This window comes from Leptodactylus fuscus, chromosome 1 (assembly GCF_031893055.1).
Source record: "Leptodactylus fuscus isolate aLepFus1 chromosome 1, aLepFus1.hap2, whole genome shotgun sequence".
Classification (NCBI taxonomy): Eukaryota; Metazoa; Chordata; class Amphibia; order Anura; family Leptodactylidae; genus Leptodactylus; species Leptodactylus fuscus.
The window spans coordinates 92,721,546-92,737,638 of record NC_134265.1 but is presented as its reverse complement, the minus strand read 5'-3'; the positions used below and the strand labels follow the sequence as shown (position 1 = coordinate 92,737,638).

Below are 16,093 nucleotides of genomic sequence, written 5' to 3'. Positions count from 1 at the left end.
TGTTGGCGCTGTGGTTCCACTGTGGGTTCTTTCTTTCATATTTGGTGGGAGTGCAGAGAGAACCAGGCCTTTTGGTCCTCCATGTATTCTCTGTATGCAAAAGTTAGTGGTCACTCTCTAGCTCTCTCTCCCCAACTGGCTCTCCTTTCCCTTATCCTGGGTAAGATATCTAAAGTCAAGGGTGATATTCTGTGTCACTTCCTCACGGTTGCCAGGACGGTTATTCCCCAGCACTGGGGAACCACTATGACCCCCTCTGTGACAGAGTGACTTCAGGAGTTTCTTCTCATCAGGAGGATGGAGGTTTTGGTCATAGAAGACTCTGGAGACTCATCCAAATTCGAAGCCCTCTTTCAGCCGTGGGTTGTGTTCCACGAGGAGTCCTCCGAGTTTTTCTCCCTTTTCACGTAAGCCCTCCTGCTTCCGTCACTACTATCCCCCCCCCATCCACTCCATTATACTTACCCTTCACAACTCTTTCTGCGATACAGCTCCTCCGTCTTTCCTGACTGCCACTGCTTCTCCCTGTGCTGCTCTGTGCACTGCTGCCAATAATCCACCTCTAGTGCTTAGCTTCTACATGCGCAGTTGAGGTGGATCATTGCTGCAGAGAACAGAGTAGCGATGAAGAAGCGCATGCACCATGTCACAGAAAGTTAAGTATACTGTATAATGGGGTAGGGGGTTGGGATGAGTAGGTAGGGAAGGGAGGGATAGCTAGAGAGACATATAGGCAGGGGCCACTTTTAAACTCTTATAGGCTATTTAAAAATGTGTTTTAGGTATGTGGCAGTGGTTTCTACTTATTTCAGACATAGCTTCCCCCTAAAGTATAATGAATGGATTTTACCGTTTGTATGACAAAAGAAGAACAGCTCACCATTTTTAGCCAAATAAAAAAAATGTATATTTACCCATATTTTCTGATTGTCCCGTGACGATCCGTTTCCCCTTTTCCAGAAACGGATCGTCACTACTACTGCACCCCAGCCACTCCATTATACTTACCCTTCGGACCTCTTTCACTCTGACAAACTAGTATCCCTATGCTGTGCTGAAGAGATCCAACAGATCAAAACAATGCTGTCCACAGCTTGGAATCTGTTCCTTTTGGAATAGAAATACTAGTTTGGCAATAATCCCCTCATTATGTTGTTAAGCTTATTAAAAAAAGTTGTGCATGATGTTAAGGGGGCTGCCCCTAGAGAGCAGCAAACAGAGGCATAGTTTTCCTAATTACATCCTGGAAAACATATTTGCATATTTTTCCCATAATCCCCCAGTGGAGCGAAAATGGCTTGTAAGTCTCCATACGCCTGTGAAGATGCACACTCTCCCTAAGGATTGTTATTATCCCCTGATCCTATTTTTAGCCATTATTATTCTGGTTCCATTCAATAAGCAAAGGAGGCAACGGTTGTGCCCTTTATAGATGCCATTTTTATTACTATACATAACACAGACAAACTTTTAACCTTTGTCTTCTGCTACTGAAACAACATTTGCTCGGGACCAGTACAATTTCTTCCTAGTCTAGAAACAGAGCATTAAATTGACAGCTAAAAAAATATCTTATTGTGTGTTTCGATAGTTGTGATATACAAACTTTACTGTGTTTTAGTGGTTGTATTGTATTTTGAGAGAATACAGTAATAATCCTACTAATATTATAAATGTGAAAGTTTGGATGTTTGTGTGATTATTCCAGAATCACGCAAAAACGGCTGAACGGATTTGAATGAAATTTGGCATATAGATAGTTTATAACCTCTATTAAAACATAGGCTACTTTTTATCCGGTAAATGACATGACTTCACAACTGTTATGAATTTATGTTCACATACTATGTTACACTGCTCTTTCAGCAGGTTATCTCAGGTCCTAGGTCTGTTATCTCTCTGTGTAAACACTCAGCTAACCCTTAGTCCTTTGTGTACATGCACTTGCGTATTATCTGATCAGCTCCAGGCAACATGCTGACACACTGGATGGGAAAACACCTTTAATCCAAATTGGCAGTTTGCTACTTTTAAACATGCCAGGAAACAGAAAATCTAATTTGTTGCAAAATTCTAAAACAATGACAGCTATGAAGGTAACCAGAACTCAACAGAGTTGAGAGTCAACGGCACCAACAACATGCTCATTATATGGTGTCCCAGCGAAATGCTGAGAGATGCCGGAACAATCACGGGCACAGTGCAATGAACGAGTTTAGCGGCAGGACAGCTTAAAAGCTGCCGAAACGCCGGAGCAGGCAAACCATCGACGGCAGCAATTTGCTGATTATAGGCAGATCATCGACTCCAACAATACGCAGACGAAGTCACGGGCAGAGACACACACACAAACAACATACAACATACACGAGTGCAAAACTGGGCAATTTTTGTAGGGCCACTACACAAACAAAAAATGAAATATACCCTTGCGAAGCCGGGTCCTCCTGCTAGTACACACAATCATAATAAACCTATGCATAAGTAGTCTGATGCTTCAGACTAGTGTTATTCTGTATAGGCTGCCTCCTCTTTTACTGTCTGCAATTTGACAAAATGTAGGGGTCAGAAAAGGGAGAAAAGAAGGGGCCACACGGTGGCTCAGTGGTTAGCACTGCAGCCATGCAGCGCTGAATCCTGGTGTTCAAATCCCGCCAGGGGCAAAAAACTATCTGCAAGGAGTTTGTATGTTCTCCCCGTGTTTGCATGGATTTCCATCCCATATTCCAAAAAAGACATACTGATAGGGAAAAATGTACATAGTGAACCCCATGTGGGGCTCACAATCCACATTTAAAAAGAAAAGGGAGAAAAGCGGAATCTGACTACCGATAGGTTTGTAGTTTGTAACCATGGAGACACAGTAGGTCTGCAATGTTGCTGTAGACACAGACTAGTAAGATGTTTTTATTCCAGACCATACCATTTGCAAAGTTTCTTCATTGTTTCTTGATACATAAAATACCAGCATACAAGGACCATTGTGTATGAAAAATCTTTTGTAGTTTTATTTATGTTTGTTCCCCTTAAAATGTTTTGACCCATTCAACATTTTGCATGTTTCTTTAGGTGAAGAAGTTAAACGCCATGATAGAAACTAAAAAATCTGCATTGGCTCCAGTTATAAAAGAGCTGAGGCCTTTACGCCAGAAATGCCAGGTTTGTACATTATATATTAGATCTGTTCATTAATTTTCTTATTAACCCATGTTTTTTCATGATGTTATCTTCATAATTAGTAAGTTATGGTATGGCCACATGCCCGAATTTGTGTCAGCATTTTTCGCACCAACACAAGTGCTTTTTTCTCATTTTTGTTCAGAAAACTGCATTACAACCACAATGTGTGCACTCACTTTTAATCAGGGACACCATCACTGATTTTGTAGAACAGGATGAACCAACACAACAAGGCAATAAACATATTTCAGAGGCCGCTGCGTTTTAGACTGAGACTCTGGGTGAACACCTTGAGGCATAGACCTGCCGTTGCAAAAGAACTTTTTTTTTTTTTTTTTTTAGCAGATTTTGATACAGTTTTTTGAGCCAAAGCAAAGAGTGGCTACAAAAGGAATGAGAACTATATAGGAAGCTCTTATACTTCTCACTTCTGCTCAATCCAGTCCTGGCTTTGACTCAACAAATTGCAGCAAAATATGTAACAAAAAAAGCTGCTTTTCTGCAACGTGGGGCCTCAGCCTTATGCTGGAGAAAAACACAGCGCTTTTGTGTGTAGTGTTTAAGTACTTTCCTGAGATTTCTATTGCCCAATCCTCTTAGTTCAGCATACATGCTCTACTCAAAAAAGCGGCCATTTGTATTGCAGTGCTGGAGTCCTGGATTCGAATTCAGGCAAGGACAACTTCTGCATTGAACTTGTATGTCCTCCCCATGCGTGCGTTTCCTCCGGGTACTCCGGTTTCCATCCAATCTACAAAGCCCTACTGATAGGGAATGTAGATTGTGCATAAATTGTAAAGTGCTACGGAATATGTGTTTGCTATATAAATAAATGTTATTATTATTATGATTGTGAGTCTTACTTGGGACAAAGAGTGGTGACAATACTTGTTAAGCGCTGTGGAATACGTTGGAGCTATATACGTAAGTATAAAAAAATTAGTATTGGAGAGTTGAGTAAGATGAAAAAACATTTGGTCCAAAGATATCTAAAATTATTTTACTTTATTGTAATTGGATGTGACTTGTCAAAAACTGTTGCAAATTCTTTTAATACTGCTTGATATAAAGAGACCTTTTTTAATGCAAGGCATTTTAACACCTAGTTTAAAGAGGTTTTTCTGGTCCCATATTGATATTTTCATACTTATGGCCTTATGGTCATCAGTATTGGATCTGTGGGGGTCCAACATCTGGACCCCACACAGATCAGCTGTTGCAGTGTGCTGGAAAGTGCTAGTGGATGGGGAGAGCGTGTAGCACTGTGGTTGTAATATCTGATCTATGGATAGGCCATCAGTATGAAAAATCGATCTGTGGCCGGAAAACACCTTTAAGTGCATCCGCTCATGCCAGCTGTGCATTTCACTTCATCAAGTATTTTATTTATTCAGCATCTTTATAAAATTCTTTCTTTAAGGAAATTTGTAATGGATGTGGTCCAATGTATTCATTTCATTTTAATATATTCACTTCTCTACAATTGATAGACTTTAGGGAAAACCATTTTGGTACCTCGCAACAGGTCATCCTACTTGTTGCTTAAGAACAGCTTGGTTTAGAAGCTATGTGTCTGTCTAAAGTATCAGACAGCACGCATACTCCCCCCGCCATGTGTGACAGCGGAATGATACACATCTGCTAAGTTTAAGTAAGCAACACTCTGTGTGCCAAGATGACAGGCTCAAGCTGCTGACTGACAGGAACTTACATTTCTCTGTGCCATGTGCTGAGGTATCATAGTACGTGCTGACATGAATCTCTGCCCTTTTCACATTAGGAGCTGACCCAGGAGTATGATGAAAAGAAAGCACAATATGACAGCTGCGCGGCTGGTCTGGAGAGTAACTGCTCCAAGCTCGAGCAGGTATCATTTTCTGTAACCTGTAATAAACACTGTGGATGGATACTTGGATGTCTGTCTGTCTGTTATGTTAACAAATTGGTTATGTATTACATATCATGTAACTAATTCAATATTTAGATTACTATTTAGAATCCTTACCTATATTATGTATTTTTGGGCAACAAAATATTCTTTTTATCGGATATTGGTGAATACTTTATTTTTTTGTCTAGATCAGACAGTCTCTATCTGTATGTCCTGTTAGGACAGGTGGTTAGAAGAGAGGGCTGTTCTCTTTACTCCCTTCTGGCAGTCAACACAAAGAGATGCTGCAAAAAGTGAGTCTGTCAGCACAAAATTGAGATCTAGACTCATCACAGTAGCTTGTAGGGCTGTCAGCACAGTTTACAATGATGTATTTCTTTTTCAGAATCGCTACGCCATTCTCCATATCTCATTTTTAAGCTGACAGACTCCCTTTCATGTTTACCAGTCTTTGAGGATTTTTCTTTGAGTCATTCCAATTACTGAAAGACCATCCGCTCACTAGTATTAGTTGTCTACGCACAGTGAAGCAGGTTTATTATGCCATATATCTGGTGCTCATGACATAAAAGGTTTGCACCACCCTTGCCACTTTTCCCAAAAAGGGGAATGGCAAAGGTGTGTAGAAATCTGGCACAAATGATGCTGGAAATGTACGCCAGATCATAGCTTTCCCTCAGATTTCCCTCCAGTCACATGGCCCAGTGGGGAGGGTGCACCTTATTTATGAGGAGGCACATGCCTTGTATTATAGGAGGTGTACCCTCTGCTGGCAAACGGATTACAAAGACTGGCACTGTCTTTCCTTGTCCTGATTCCATATTAAGTCACATGATCACATTGTGACCATTTTTTTTTCCGGCTTGGCTATCTGCCTACTTTTTTCAGATACTATTGAAAGTTACCATGTGACCCCAAATTCATTGCCCATCTGTTCCTATACTCTACCTCTTCTGGGATAAGCCCTCTCAGCTACTCCTCTCCCACTCACATAATCTGCCAAGTCAGGCCACTATACTCCCATTACCTTCCCCTGTGTTGTCATCAGCAGTTTGTGTAGCTTTCAGGACCTAATGGCCTCATCCTCACAGTGTAAGATCCTGGCAAGTACACAATATTATGATCTCTGCAATGTTTTGCAGAAACAGGAAGCAAAAAGGGGTACCGGTCGGTACTAGACATGGGTGACAGCAGTAGCAGATTTTGGATCTAATTCTGACACTACTTGGCATAGCTAACAAAAAAAAAAAAACGCTGGAGTGTCACGTTAAATGCTCCAGTTTCCTTGCATCACTGCATGAAGAAAGAGGACTTGCTGACGGCTTCCCACGTCGTTAAAGTTCATTGTAAGTTATCTAACAGTGGGGCCCTTCCTCAGTCTGATCATCATCTATGAACCTCTATTATACGAAGGGCCAATCCTTTGAATATGTATTTGCATGGAGAGAAACTGCAGTATTCTGGGCCTACCTCCTCCAGATCAAGACACCCTTGAATATAATGGTGTCGTGATGAACAAGGTCATTTTTAAAGAGCAGCTTTACCTCTGCTGAATGTTTTGATATCTAACAATAAGAGCCACTTTATGAAGATAATCATACCAATGATGACAATGTTATCTGGGTTAAGATGTCCATTCTCAGGCAAAGACTTTAAGGTATAGAAGATTGCCTGTTTGTTTTTATTCAAACTATGTCGTTTATGAATTTGTTTCTTGTGAGACTGTTTCCGTTAAAGCAGATCTGTCATTGTAATATGTTGTGCTTACTAGCCGCTATGAAAGAGGTCTGGTCTCATAGTTTTAGTCTGGCTGTTTTCAAAGGCCCTAACCATGCCTCCCCCACCCCTCAGGAGGGTATGTGACAGGCAGCTGAGGGTTCGGAGAGGTTGTTAGCTTGTAAATACAGCTGGACTCCTACTTTGGAATAAAAACTGTAAACTTCTTAGCTATAGTTATCTGATCCACTTATAGCAGGACTATTGTTTGTTGTTGTATGCAGACGTATCCCATTTGTGATTATTTGTTAAATGAAATGTGTAGCATCACATTTTACAGTTTAGAAAATACCATCAAATTATAATAAGAATTTCCACAAAATAAATTATTTCTACGGTTATTGTCTTGCTTGCTATAACTAGTAGGTGTCAATGGTCAGCTAAGATAGTTTGCAATATTTCTGTTTGTTGCTGCTGCCCCTTCCTATATCTCCTGTATTAACTTGAATACAATCATGCACCTATTACAGGAATGATGGTGTGGTCATGCAAGCAGATAAAATGTCTAAAGACATTGGTTTTTGTGAGATGCCTTTCGATAGAAGCGTACATTTATGTACAGTAACCAAAAGCCTGCGGAAGGCCAAACAATTCTCTTATGGCATCCATTTGGTGAATGGGTGCCTAAGGATACATTTAAATGGGTTATTTGGATTCATGTTTCGTATTGTCAAAGTGGCCAGGGTGTTCTAAAATAAAAAAAGAATTGTTACTTACCCACTGGTTCCTGCGCTGTCTCTCCCCATCCACTGGTTGTGCTTTTTGATATGAGGTTGCAGTAGTGATGTCAAGTTGATAGCTTGTGACCGCTACAGCCAGGCGCCAACCTTTTCAGTTAACGTCACATAAACAACGCTTGATGGTTGCAGCCAGTGACTTGACAGTGATTGGCTGCTGCTGCCGGTTAAACCAAGTCCAACTGGCAGAACAGGAGCAACAGTACAGAAACCTGTAGGTAGTAGTTTGTGTTTTATTTTAGAAGGCATTTGCCACTTTTTGCTTAATGGCCTATCTTTAGGATAGCAATAATTATCTGACTGTGGGAGCCGACAGCCAGCTCCTGTTCTGAGGTGAGTTCAGTCTGTGTAATGTCCAGCACATGGAACTGGAAGCAGTTGGCTCTGTGCCCACTATAGCAGGTAGGCACCGTTACTGTAGCTCTGTTCCGATGGAAGTTAGCCAGACCAGATAGACCTGCAAACAGCTGATCCGTATGGGGTCTGCTTTCAAACCCCCACGACTAAATACTTATAAATATAAAATAAATTAATGGACAACCCCTTTAAAAAATAAACTTGAACTTGAAAAACCCCTTTAACAAATTTGTAGGAGCTTTCTCTGCTCATATGTACAATAAGTCATTCAACATTCTGCAATAGGCGTATTTCGCACATAAGAGAGCACTTACTCATACAGGCAGTCAGGGGCATGCTCTTCTACAGTTGCACCACTTCCTCCTGCAAACCCCATAATGAGTGTGAGAAGGCAGAATAGAAAGTATAGAGTATAGTATAGAACCCTTTTAATGTTACTTATGAAAAATTGTTTATGATCAAATGATTTGCATGTAAAATGCTGATGAATTGTGTGTTTAGTACTTTACATTTTTTTGCTTTTTCATTTTCTGATGTTTTTTCGCTGCATGTTCTATTTTTACACCAGAATAATTCTGTAATTATTTATGTTTAACTCAGGAAGTGCGAGGGCTCCAGGAGGAGTGTAGCCAAGCTGAGACTCAGTATCATTACATCAGCTTGATGAAAAAGGTTAGACTTCGCAGATTTATTTAATAACCTTCTTTGTGCTTTTGGATACAAATAGTCACTCTGTATTCTTTGTTAGATTAGTGAAGTCCAGATACAGCGAGCAACAGATGAGATGAAAGCTTATGTCTCTCCAGACTCACAGGAAAGGAGGAAAGCTATCAGGTAGGTTTTTTATATGCTCTACAGATTTTGGCTGCTGGTATGAAACAGGTAGGTTAGCTTCCTTCACACCTCTATGCTCTGCAGGGAGTCTGTCTGTACTCACAGGATGAGCATTAACAATTGTTTTGAACAGTTTGGAATACAATACAGTGTTTGTAGAGTATAATGTAAGGTATTGCAGTTTCAGCAAACGAAACTTATTTATTGTTTACTAAAACTACAATTTATATTTATATAGAATTTCCAGTTTATTTTCTGTAACAATTCCTCAATGTATTCAAGTGTTTGAACTGTTGATAGTAGAGGTATAAGAAGAGCTGATAAAAAGTGGTAGAGAAATACATGGACACTGCTGCTGCTGTTAGTAAGTGTTCTACATCTGTATCACTGCTTTGTAATGCCATCTCTTCTGCTGATGTGTCTGATAGAGGGTAGGAGGAACTGGTGTTCCCTATGTGTCCTGTATGGAAGATGTCAGCAGCTAGTCTCCACCCACATTGGAGTTGAGCTGAAGGGAACTGATAGTATTAAAGATGACCACTATGGAGGGGAACACTGGTGATAAAGGCAAAATACAAATCAAATTCTACTGTTCCTTATGTACACCCAACAGTTTATACTGAAAAGTCACCTGAAAAGATGGTTACACTGTAAATGACACTTTCAAATAACTTTACAAAAATGAATAATACACGTGATTATAAAAAGAAAACAAAAGCTACTGTGTGTGTGTGTGTATGTGTGTGTATATATATATATATATATATATATATATATATATATATATATATATATATATTAGCTGAGAGAAATGCCTCTTTCTGGCTTTATCAACCTGTTTCCTTGCTTTTCCTTCCTCTGCTAAACTGCCTTTACTGAATCCCTGCTATATACATCTCAAGACACACTCAGGTGACTCATGTCTACTCTACAGAGAGGGGATTGGGGAGAAGTGAGAAGTAAGTGCAGGAGATAAGACAAGTAAAACAGCTGCAGAGTGATGCTGGAGCTGAACAGTAGAAAATTCCTAAAAATATTTGTAGTCCAGTATGATATTTCTACCCTTCTACTGATCAAAGCTGATTTTGTAGTTTTATTAATTTTTGTTGATATGTTTATGTTCTTAATTTACTTCATAAGCTAACATAAAATATTTTATTATAATAGGAAGATTGAAATTGATCTAATCTCTTGAGTTCACATTTTCCATGATAAAAACGTATCCATCATATGAGCACTGACAAAATCTGAACTGTGTATTTTGGTATCTAAATTTAGAACATTTTCAGATCTATGAGGCATTCTTTCCGAGGTCAGAATTATAAATAGCAATACCAGAAATCTAAATAATACCACAGCACATTGTCCCAACTGCTTGTACCTCTGCAGTCATATTAACCAATATAGATGTCCCTAGTTTTTCTGCGATCGCAAATAAAACTTTGTGGGTACATTGGTAAAATAATCATTAATTGGAATCACAGTAGATTTAATCCTTTAATGGCATTATCGATTTTAATGAGAGTACATTATAATGCTCCAAATTTTGTACAAGCATTTTTTTTCAAACCTCAGCATACCCTATCTGCCAAATATTGCTTGTTTTGCTCTGTGAAAGGGGTTGTCCAGAGAGTTTCAATTCAATTACTGGGTCCAGCAGTTGATGATGGACCCAGGGGTTCTGGCCTCATCACGACCCCTGGGTAATGTGATTGGAAGCCGTGCTCTGCCCCCTTAACTTCTTCCCTGATCTCGCAATTACCTATCCCTCTGCTTTGGGGGTTGGCTTTACTATAGTCAACCAGCCCCCTGCCAATAGCACAAGTAATAATAATAATACATTTTATTTATATAGCGCCAACATATTCCGCAGCGCTGTACAATTTGTAGGGTTCAAATACAGACAGATACATAACAAAGAACGTCATTTCACACAATGGGACTGAGGGCCCTGCTCGCAAGAGCTTACATTCTATGAGGTAGAGGGGGTGACACAAGAGGTAGCAGGGGCGGCATTGCTTATACAGTATTCAGACAATTTTGTAATAGAGGTTACTGTCATTACACAAACAAAACTTTATGAGCTATCACTAGTGGTGTCCTGTAACATGTGGATGGAGCTTGGACAAATAAAGTTAGCCTGAAAAGACATCATATCATGTGGGGTAATGTGGGAACGGGGACAGAGGAAGGTCACATTTTGGGAATTCTAATTATAGTACGGAAGGGTTTACGTTAGAAATTGTGATAGGCCTGTTTGAAACTGTAGAAATTGGGAGTTAATCTGATTGTCCGGGGTAGAGCATTCCAGAGAAGTGGTGCAGCTCGGGAGAAGTCTTGTATACGGCGTGGGAGGTTCTAATAATAGAGGATGTAAGTGTTAGGTCACGGGTTGGGCGGTAGACAGAGATGAGGGAGGAAATGTAGGGAGGTGCAGCATTATGGAGAGCCTTGTGGATGAGAGTGATAACTTTATATTTTAATCTATAGTGAATAGGCAGCCAGTGTAGTGACTGGCACAGACCGGAGGCATCGCTGTAACGTCTAGTCTGATAGATGAGCCTGGACGCTGCATTCAGAATAGATTGTAGAGGGGAGAGTTTAGTGAATTATTTGTAAGATTGGGGAAGGACGGAGGGAAGGAATGACCCAGGGGTTATATTGCTGCTTCTGATCGTCATCTGCCAGATCAGGTAAGTAATATTGAACTCCACGGACAACGTGTAGGAAAGCTACATCATTAAAAACCACAAAATATCTATATTACATCTATAATTGCCATTTTGTTGAACATATAATTTATTGTTTAACGTTTAGTAACTTTTGGGGATTATTACTGTTTACCATATGGTAAAAATAACTTGTTGATTCTACATGTTCATATGAATAAGACAATATCTTTTTTTTTCAAGTTTTAGTAATTTTGTACATTAAAAAAATGTTTTATGGGAAATAGTCATTTTTGAGTTGCCTGTTCTGAATCCAAAGCAATTATGCTTATTAGTGTTACATTGTTGACAGTCTGTTAGGTCCCTGACTGTCATGGTAACCCATTGGCACCCTGTGATTGCATTGCAAGGTGCCAGTGGGCTGACAGAAAGCCCACTCTCTTTGTCAAACACTTTAGATGTCACTGTTAGAATCAGAGGATCTTCTTAGCCTTCTCATTAGAGCAGAAGTCTGGCTGTCATTGATGCTTCAATCTCATTATGTTTATGTACGACTTGGAGTCTTTAGACACGGCATTCCGTGATGTACGTGTATGTCATGATGCATTAACAAAGGTTAAAAAATATCTATTGACACTTCAACCGATTAACCTTATTAAACCAGACAAAATAAAGTAGCTCATTTCACAATGCAAAATTCTAAAAAAAAGATGCTTATTGGAATACAGATATTTACTAAAATAGAGTGCAAAAAAGTTCAAAAGCAGCGGCACCGTTCTGTGGGTGTGAACATACACCAAATCACTGGATCTCAAACTAGATGATCTGGCATTCAGGTGGTGCTCACTGTTAAACAAATAGTCCAATATACTGCAAAAAAAATAGAAAAAAATCAGGGGAAGCCTGATGAAGTGCATTTAGCATGAAACTGTCGTCGCTTCATTTCTTCTACATTCCATCTACCCTACCCCCGTCTGTAAATGCTGTTCAAGTACCTATTTTTATGGAAGACTATTAAAGTTTGGTGAATTTTACTACTGGCTGGTGAGTGCCCTGATTTTTTCTATTTTTTTTTTTACTAAAATAGACCTGTTGATGCCAGGTTCACATCGGCATTCTGCTTGGGGACCTGAAAAATGGAACCCGGTGCACTTAAAAAGCAGTTATCCGCAGCCCCCGTAGACTATAATGGGTTACCGGCCCAAAAAAATTTCTAAGCATCATAGGGGATAGAACCCCCAAACAGTCACTGAACACAGGTTTGACTGTAGTCAGAGTGTAGTTACCAATTCATATGCAATTTCAAGTGATTTTTAAAAAATTTAGTGCCATTGCCATTGAGTGTAATGGAAACAGTGCATCTCCAGGGGATGAATTACACCAGGGAGTATTATGTGTTTGTTTTTGTTTTTTAAGGGATCCTTTCATTCAATCAGTTTTTTTTCTCCCTAACACGTCGGAATAGCCTTAAGAAAAGCTATTTGTCTCCTACCTTTTGTTGTCTTCTTCGCGCCGCCTTTCGCCTAAAATCCAGTTTTATCTTGGTATGTAAATGAGTTCTTTTACAGCACTGGGGGCTGGCCCCAGCGCTCAAACAGCACTGGGGGCGACCCCAAGGTTGCGAGAGAACTCTCCAGCGCCGCCTCCATCTTCTTCTGGAATTAGGTCTTCACCGCATCTTCTTCCGGTGGCGCATCTTCTACTATGTAAGCGGCCATTTTTCTTGTGGCCGCGAGCATGCGCAGTCGGCTTTGCCCAAGGCCTAGAAGTTAGAAGACACCAAAATTTATCAAGCAATTCAAAAGAAACAGTCAAAACCGTAGCTGCAGAGACCATGACATATAGTTCCTGAGAATAGAGTCCATAAATAATCCCACAATCAGGAAGAAAGCAGTCAGATGAACCAACCTATATAGGACAAAGGGTTAAAGAGCACAGTAGTACAAAAAGACAATCAGAGAGCCGAAGATTTCAATCTGGTCCACTAGGCCCGAATAAGTCCAGTGGCATCACAGAGGTCACAAGACAGGTAAGGTCAGGAGAATACTAAGTAGAAGTACCAAATTACATTATAAGCGTATCAAGGGCTATGCAAAAGGAAGGGACAGTATATAAGGTCAACAGTGCGTTACACCAAAGACCCCAGACCTTTGTCAAATTTAGTAGGACATCCCCTACCTTTACATACCAGCTAGTTATATGGTAAGATTAAGTTCACCATTTTTTTCCACTGTGAGATTGAAGGAGAGCAAGGAGCCATCTACCTTAAAGCTATGGCTTTCCTAGCTAAGAATAGAGATTCCTATAACAGAATAAGAGATTTGTGAGGCCTTTAGCTCCTCGTCCAGATTGACGAACAGGCGAATGTCAGGGATGAGTGGGACAGGGGCCCCAAGAACTTCAGACAATATGCCCACAACCTCTGCCCAGAAATGGTTAATGAGATAGCAATCCCATATCATATGCCAGAATTCGGAATACTCAGATGTACAGCGCAGGCATCCCATTGTTGCAGGCGCCTCATCTTATGCAACCATGCAGGAGTCAAATAGCATTGATGTATGATAAACACCTATCAACCTATTGTTATTTGGGGATACAAATTGTGCTGATTCTTTGAGTTCTGAATAAGATTCATCACTAAGAGCCGGAATCAGAGTGCACCATTTCAATAAAACCAGTGCGGCTAGGTGGGACATTTTGACCTTTATGAGATAAGCATACAAACTTGAGATGAGACCCTGTGGACCCTGGACATGTGAGTGGTTTTCATCCTTTTTTTTCTGTGTAAATCACAAAGGAAAAACTAGCTAGTAGAGATGAGCAAGTACTATTCGAAACTCCTGTTTCGAATAGCACGCACCCACAGGAATGAATGGACACAGCCGGCACATAGGGGGTTAAGCGGCCGGCCGCTGGCAAAGTCTGCATGCCGGCCACTTCCATTCATTCCTATGGGTGCGTGCTATTCGAAACGGCCGTTTCAAATAGTACTCGCTCATCTGTACTAGCTAGCTGTGTCATAACTTAGAAAGAGGTTTATGTAGATAGATTTTACTTCAGCAACAGTCTTACATCAGTAATTGGTGTGTTACCCAGATTTCTTGGGATCCTGAAAGATACATCTTTCTGAACTTTTGCAGACCAAGGAGGAGGGTTTACATAGGTACATTTAGTGCAACATTGCCTCGTATATTACCCAGCTTTCCCTAGACCTGGAAAGGAATATACAGTATTTGATACATGATCCAATTACAGAATAAGAAGGAGGTTTATTTTGGTACATTTTGCTTGAGTGGGCTCAGTTACAGCTAACCAAGCAATATTACTCAGATTTCCTGAGACCCTGAAAGACATATCTGGCATGTTATTGAACAATTACAGATCGAGGAGGGTGACTTATTTAGGTACGGTATATTTAATACTCATAGTTCCTATTACAGAAATATCTGATGTGTAAATCTAGAAAGGTGTGGCACAGTTATGGAGAAACAAATCAGATTGGGTTGAGTATTCCTCTTAACCTTAACTAATGACTCCTTGTTCTTTGGTAAAGTACCATCCATGTATGTTTTTATCATTGGTTTTCCTAAGGAACTATTTTTGGGACTTGTGTGATATTTGATGCTGCTAGTGTGTTACACATACCCTTCTATGTGTTTGCATTGGGTATATTCTTGGTATTAACTATGGAGATAGTGGCACTTTTCAGCCATATGATTAAAAGTAAAGTTTTGTTGTTTCTAAGGTATCCAGTCATGTGCTATAACACATTATGTTGAATTGTTCTAGGTATCTGTTTGGACGGGTGACCCTTCATTGGTCGTAACCCTCTCCTTGTTTTGATTCATGTGCTGTCTCCATTAAAAAACAAACAAACAGTGTACTCTAACCTATGAGCAGAGTGTGAAGGATTTCACTTTGCTAAGCCTCTTGGCACACCTACGATCACCCTTCTTACCTTCCATTCATGTACCGTGAGTGCCAGCGTTCATAGGATAATATGAAATTATCTGTATAAATTTTATATATTTATTAACCCAAGAGGGTTAATAACATATACAGAGTACACATCAGAGAATTGTCAAGTAAACACAGGTAAAAGCAAAATACACTATACAAAACAAATTGGGATTAAAAGAATAAAAAAGAATAATACCAAATAAAGTTGTGGTTGGGTTCAATGGGGCCTCCTAGGCCTCAGGGCGCTGGCTTAAGTCAGTGGCATGACTTGTTTCCCAGGATGGATCAGAACAAGTGTAGTGGGTCGTCTAGTACAGAAGGGACACCCCAGTTAACCTCTAGTTGCCTCTTTGCTGAGTGACCCAGAATCTCGGTCTTCCTCTCAGTATAATGCTAGTGTCCAGCATGTAGCCCCCACCTCTTCTCCCTACTGCATGGTCTTGAGAAAGATGGATGTCTTCCTAGCTGCGGGAAAGATGTGTGTCTGGGTTTGGAGTCAGGATTTTTTCATCATCACACAGAGATTGAGATTTCATTTTGCTGCTGGTTAACAGGTTGAGTGTTGATATGTGCATTTATTGTTAGTAGAGATGAGCGAACACTAAAATGTTCGAGGTTCGAAATTCGATTCGAACAGCCGCTCACTGTTCGAGTGTTCGAATGGGTTTCGAACCCCATTATAGTCT

At 40.1% G+C, this 16,093-nt stretch overlaps 1 protein-coding gene across 1 annotated transcript in view; it reads left to right on the top strand.

Moving 5' to 3' along the window:
• The window catches only part of IFT81 (intraflagellar transport 81), a 105,607-nt gene that overhangs the window by 70,155 nt on the left and 19,359 nt on the right, over window positions 1-16,093 (top strand). Inside the window, exons 14-17 of the mRNA XM_075273435.1 lie at window positions 3,070-3,159; window positions 4,961-5,047; window positions 8,542-8,613; window positions 8,690-8,775. Coding sequence (XP_075129536.1) covers window positions 3,070-3,159; window positions 4,961-5,047; window positions 8,542-8,613; window positions 8,690-8,775 — 335 coding nt within the window. The remainder of the gene's footprint in view (window positions 1-3,069; window positions 3,160-4,960; window positions 5,048-8,541; window positions 8,614-8,689; window positions 8,776-16,093) is intronic.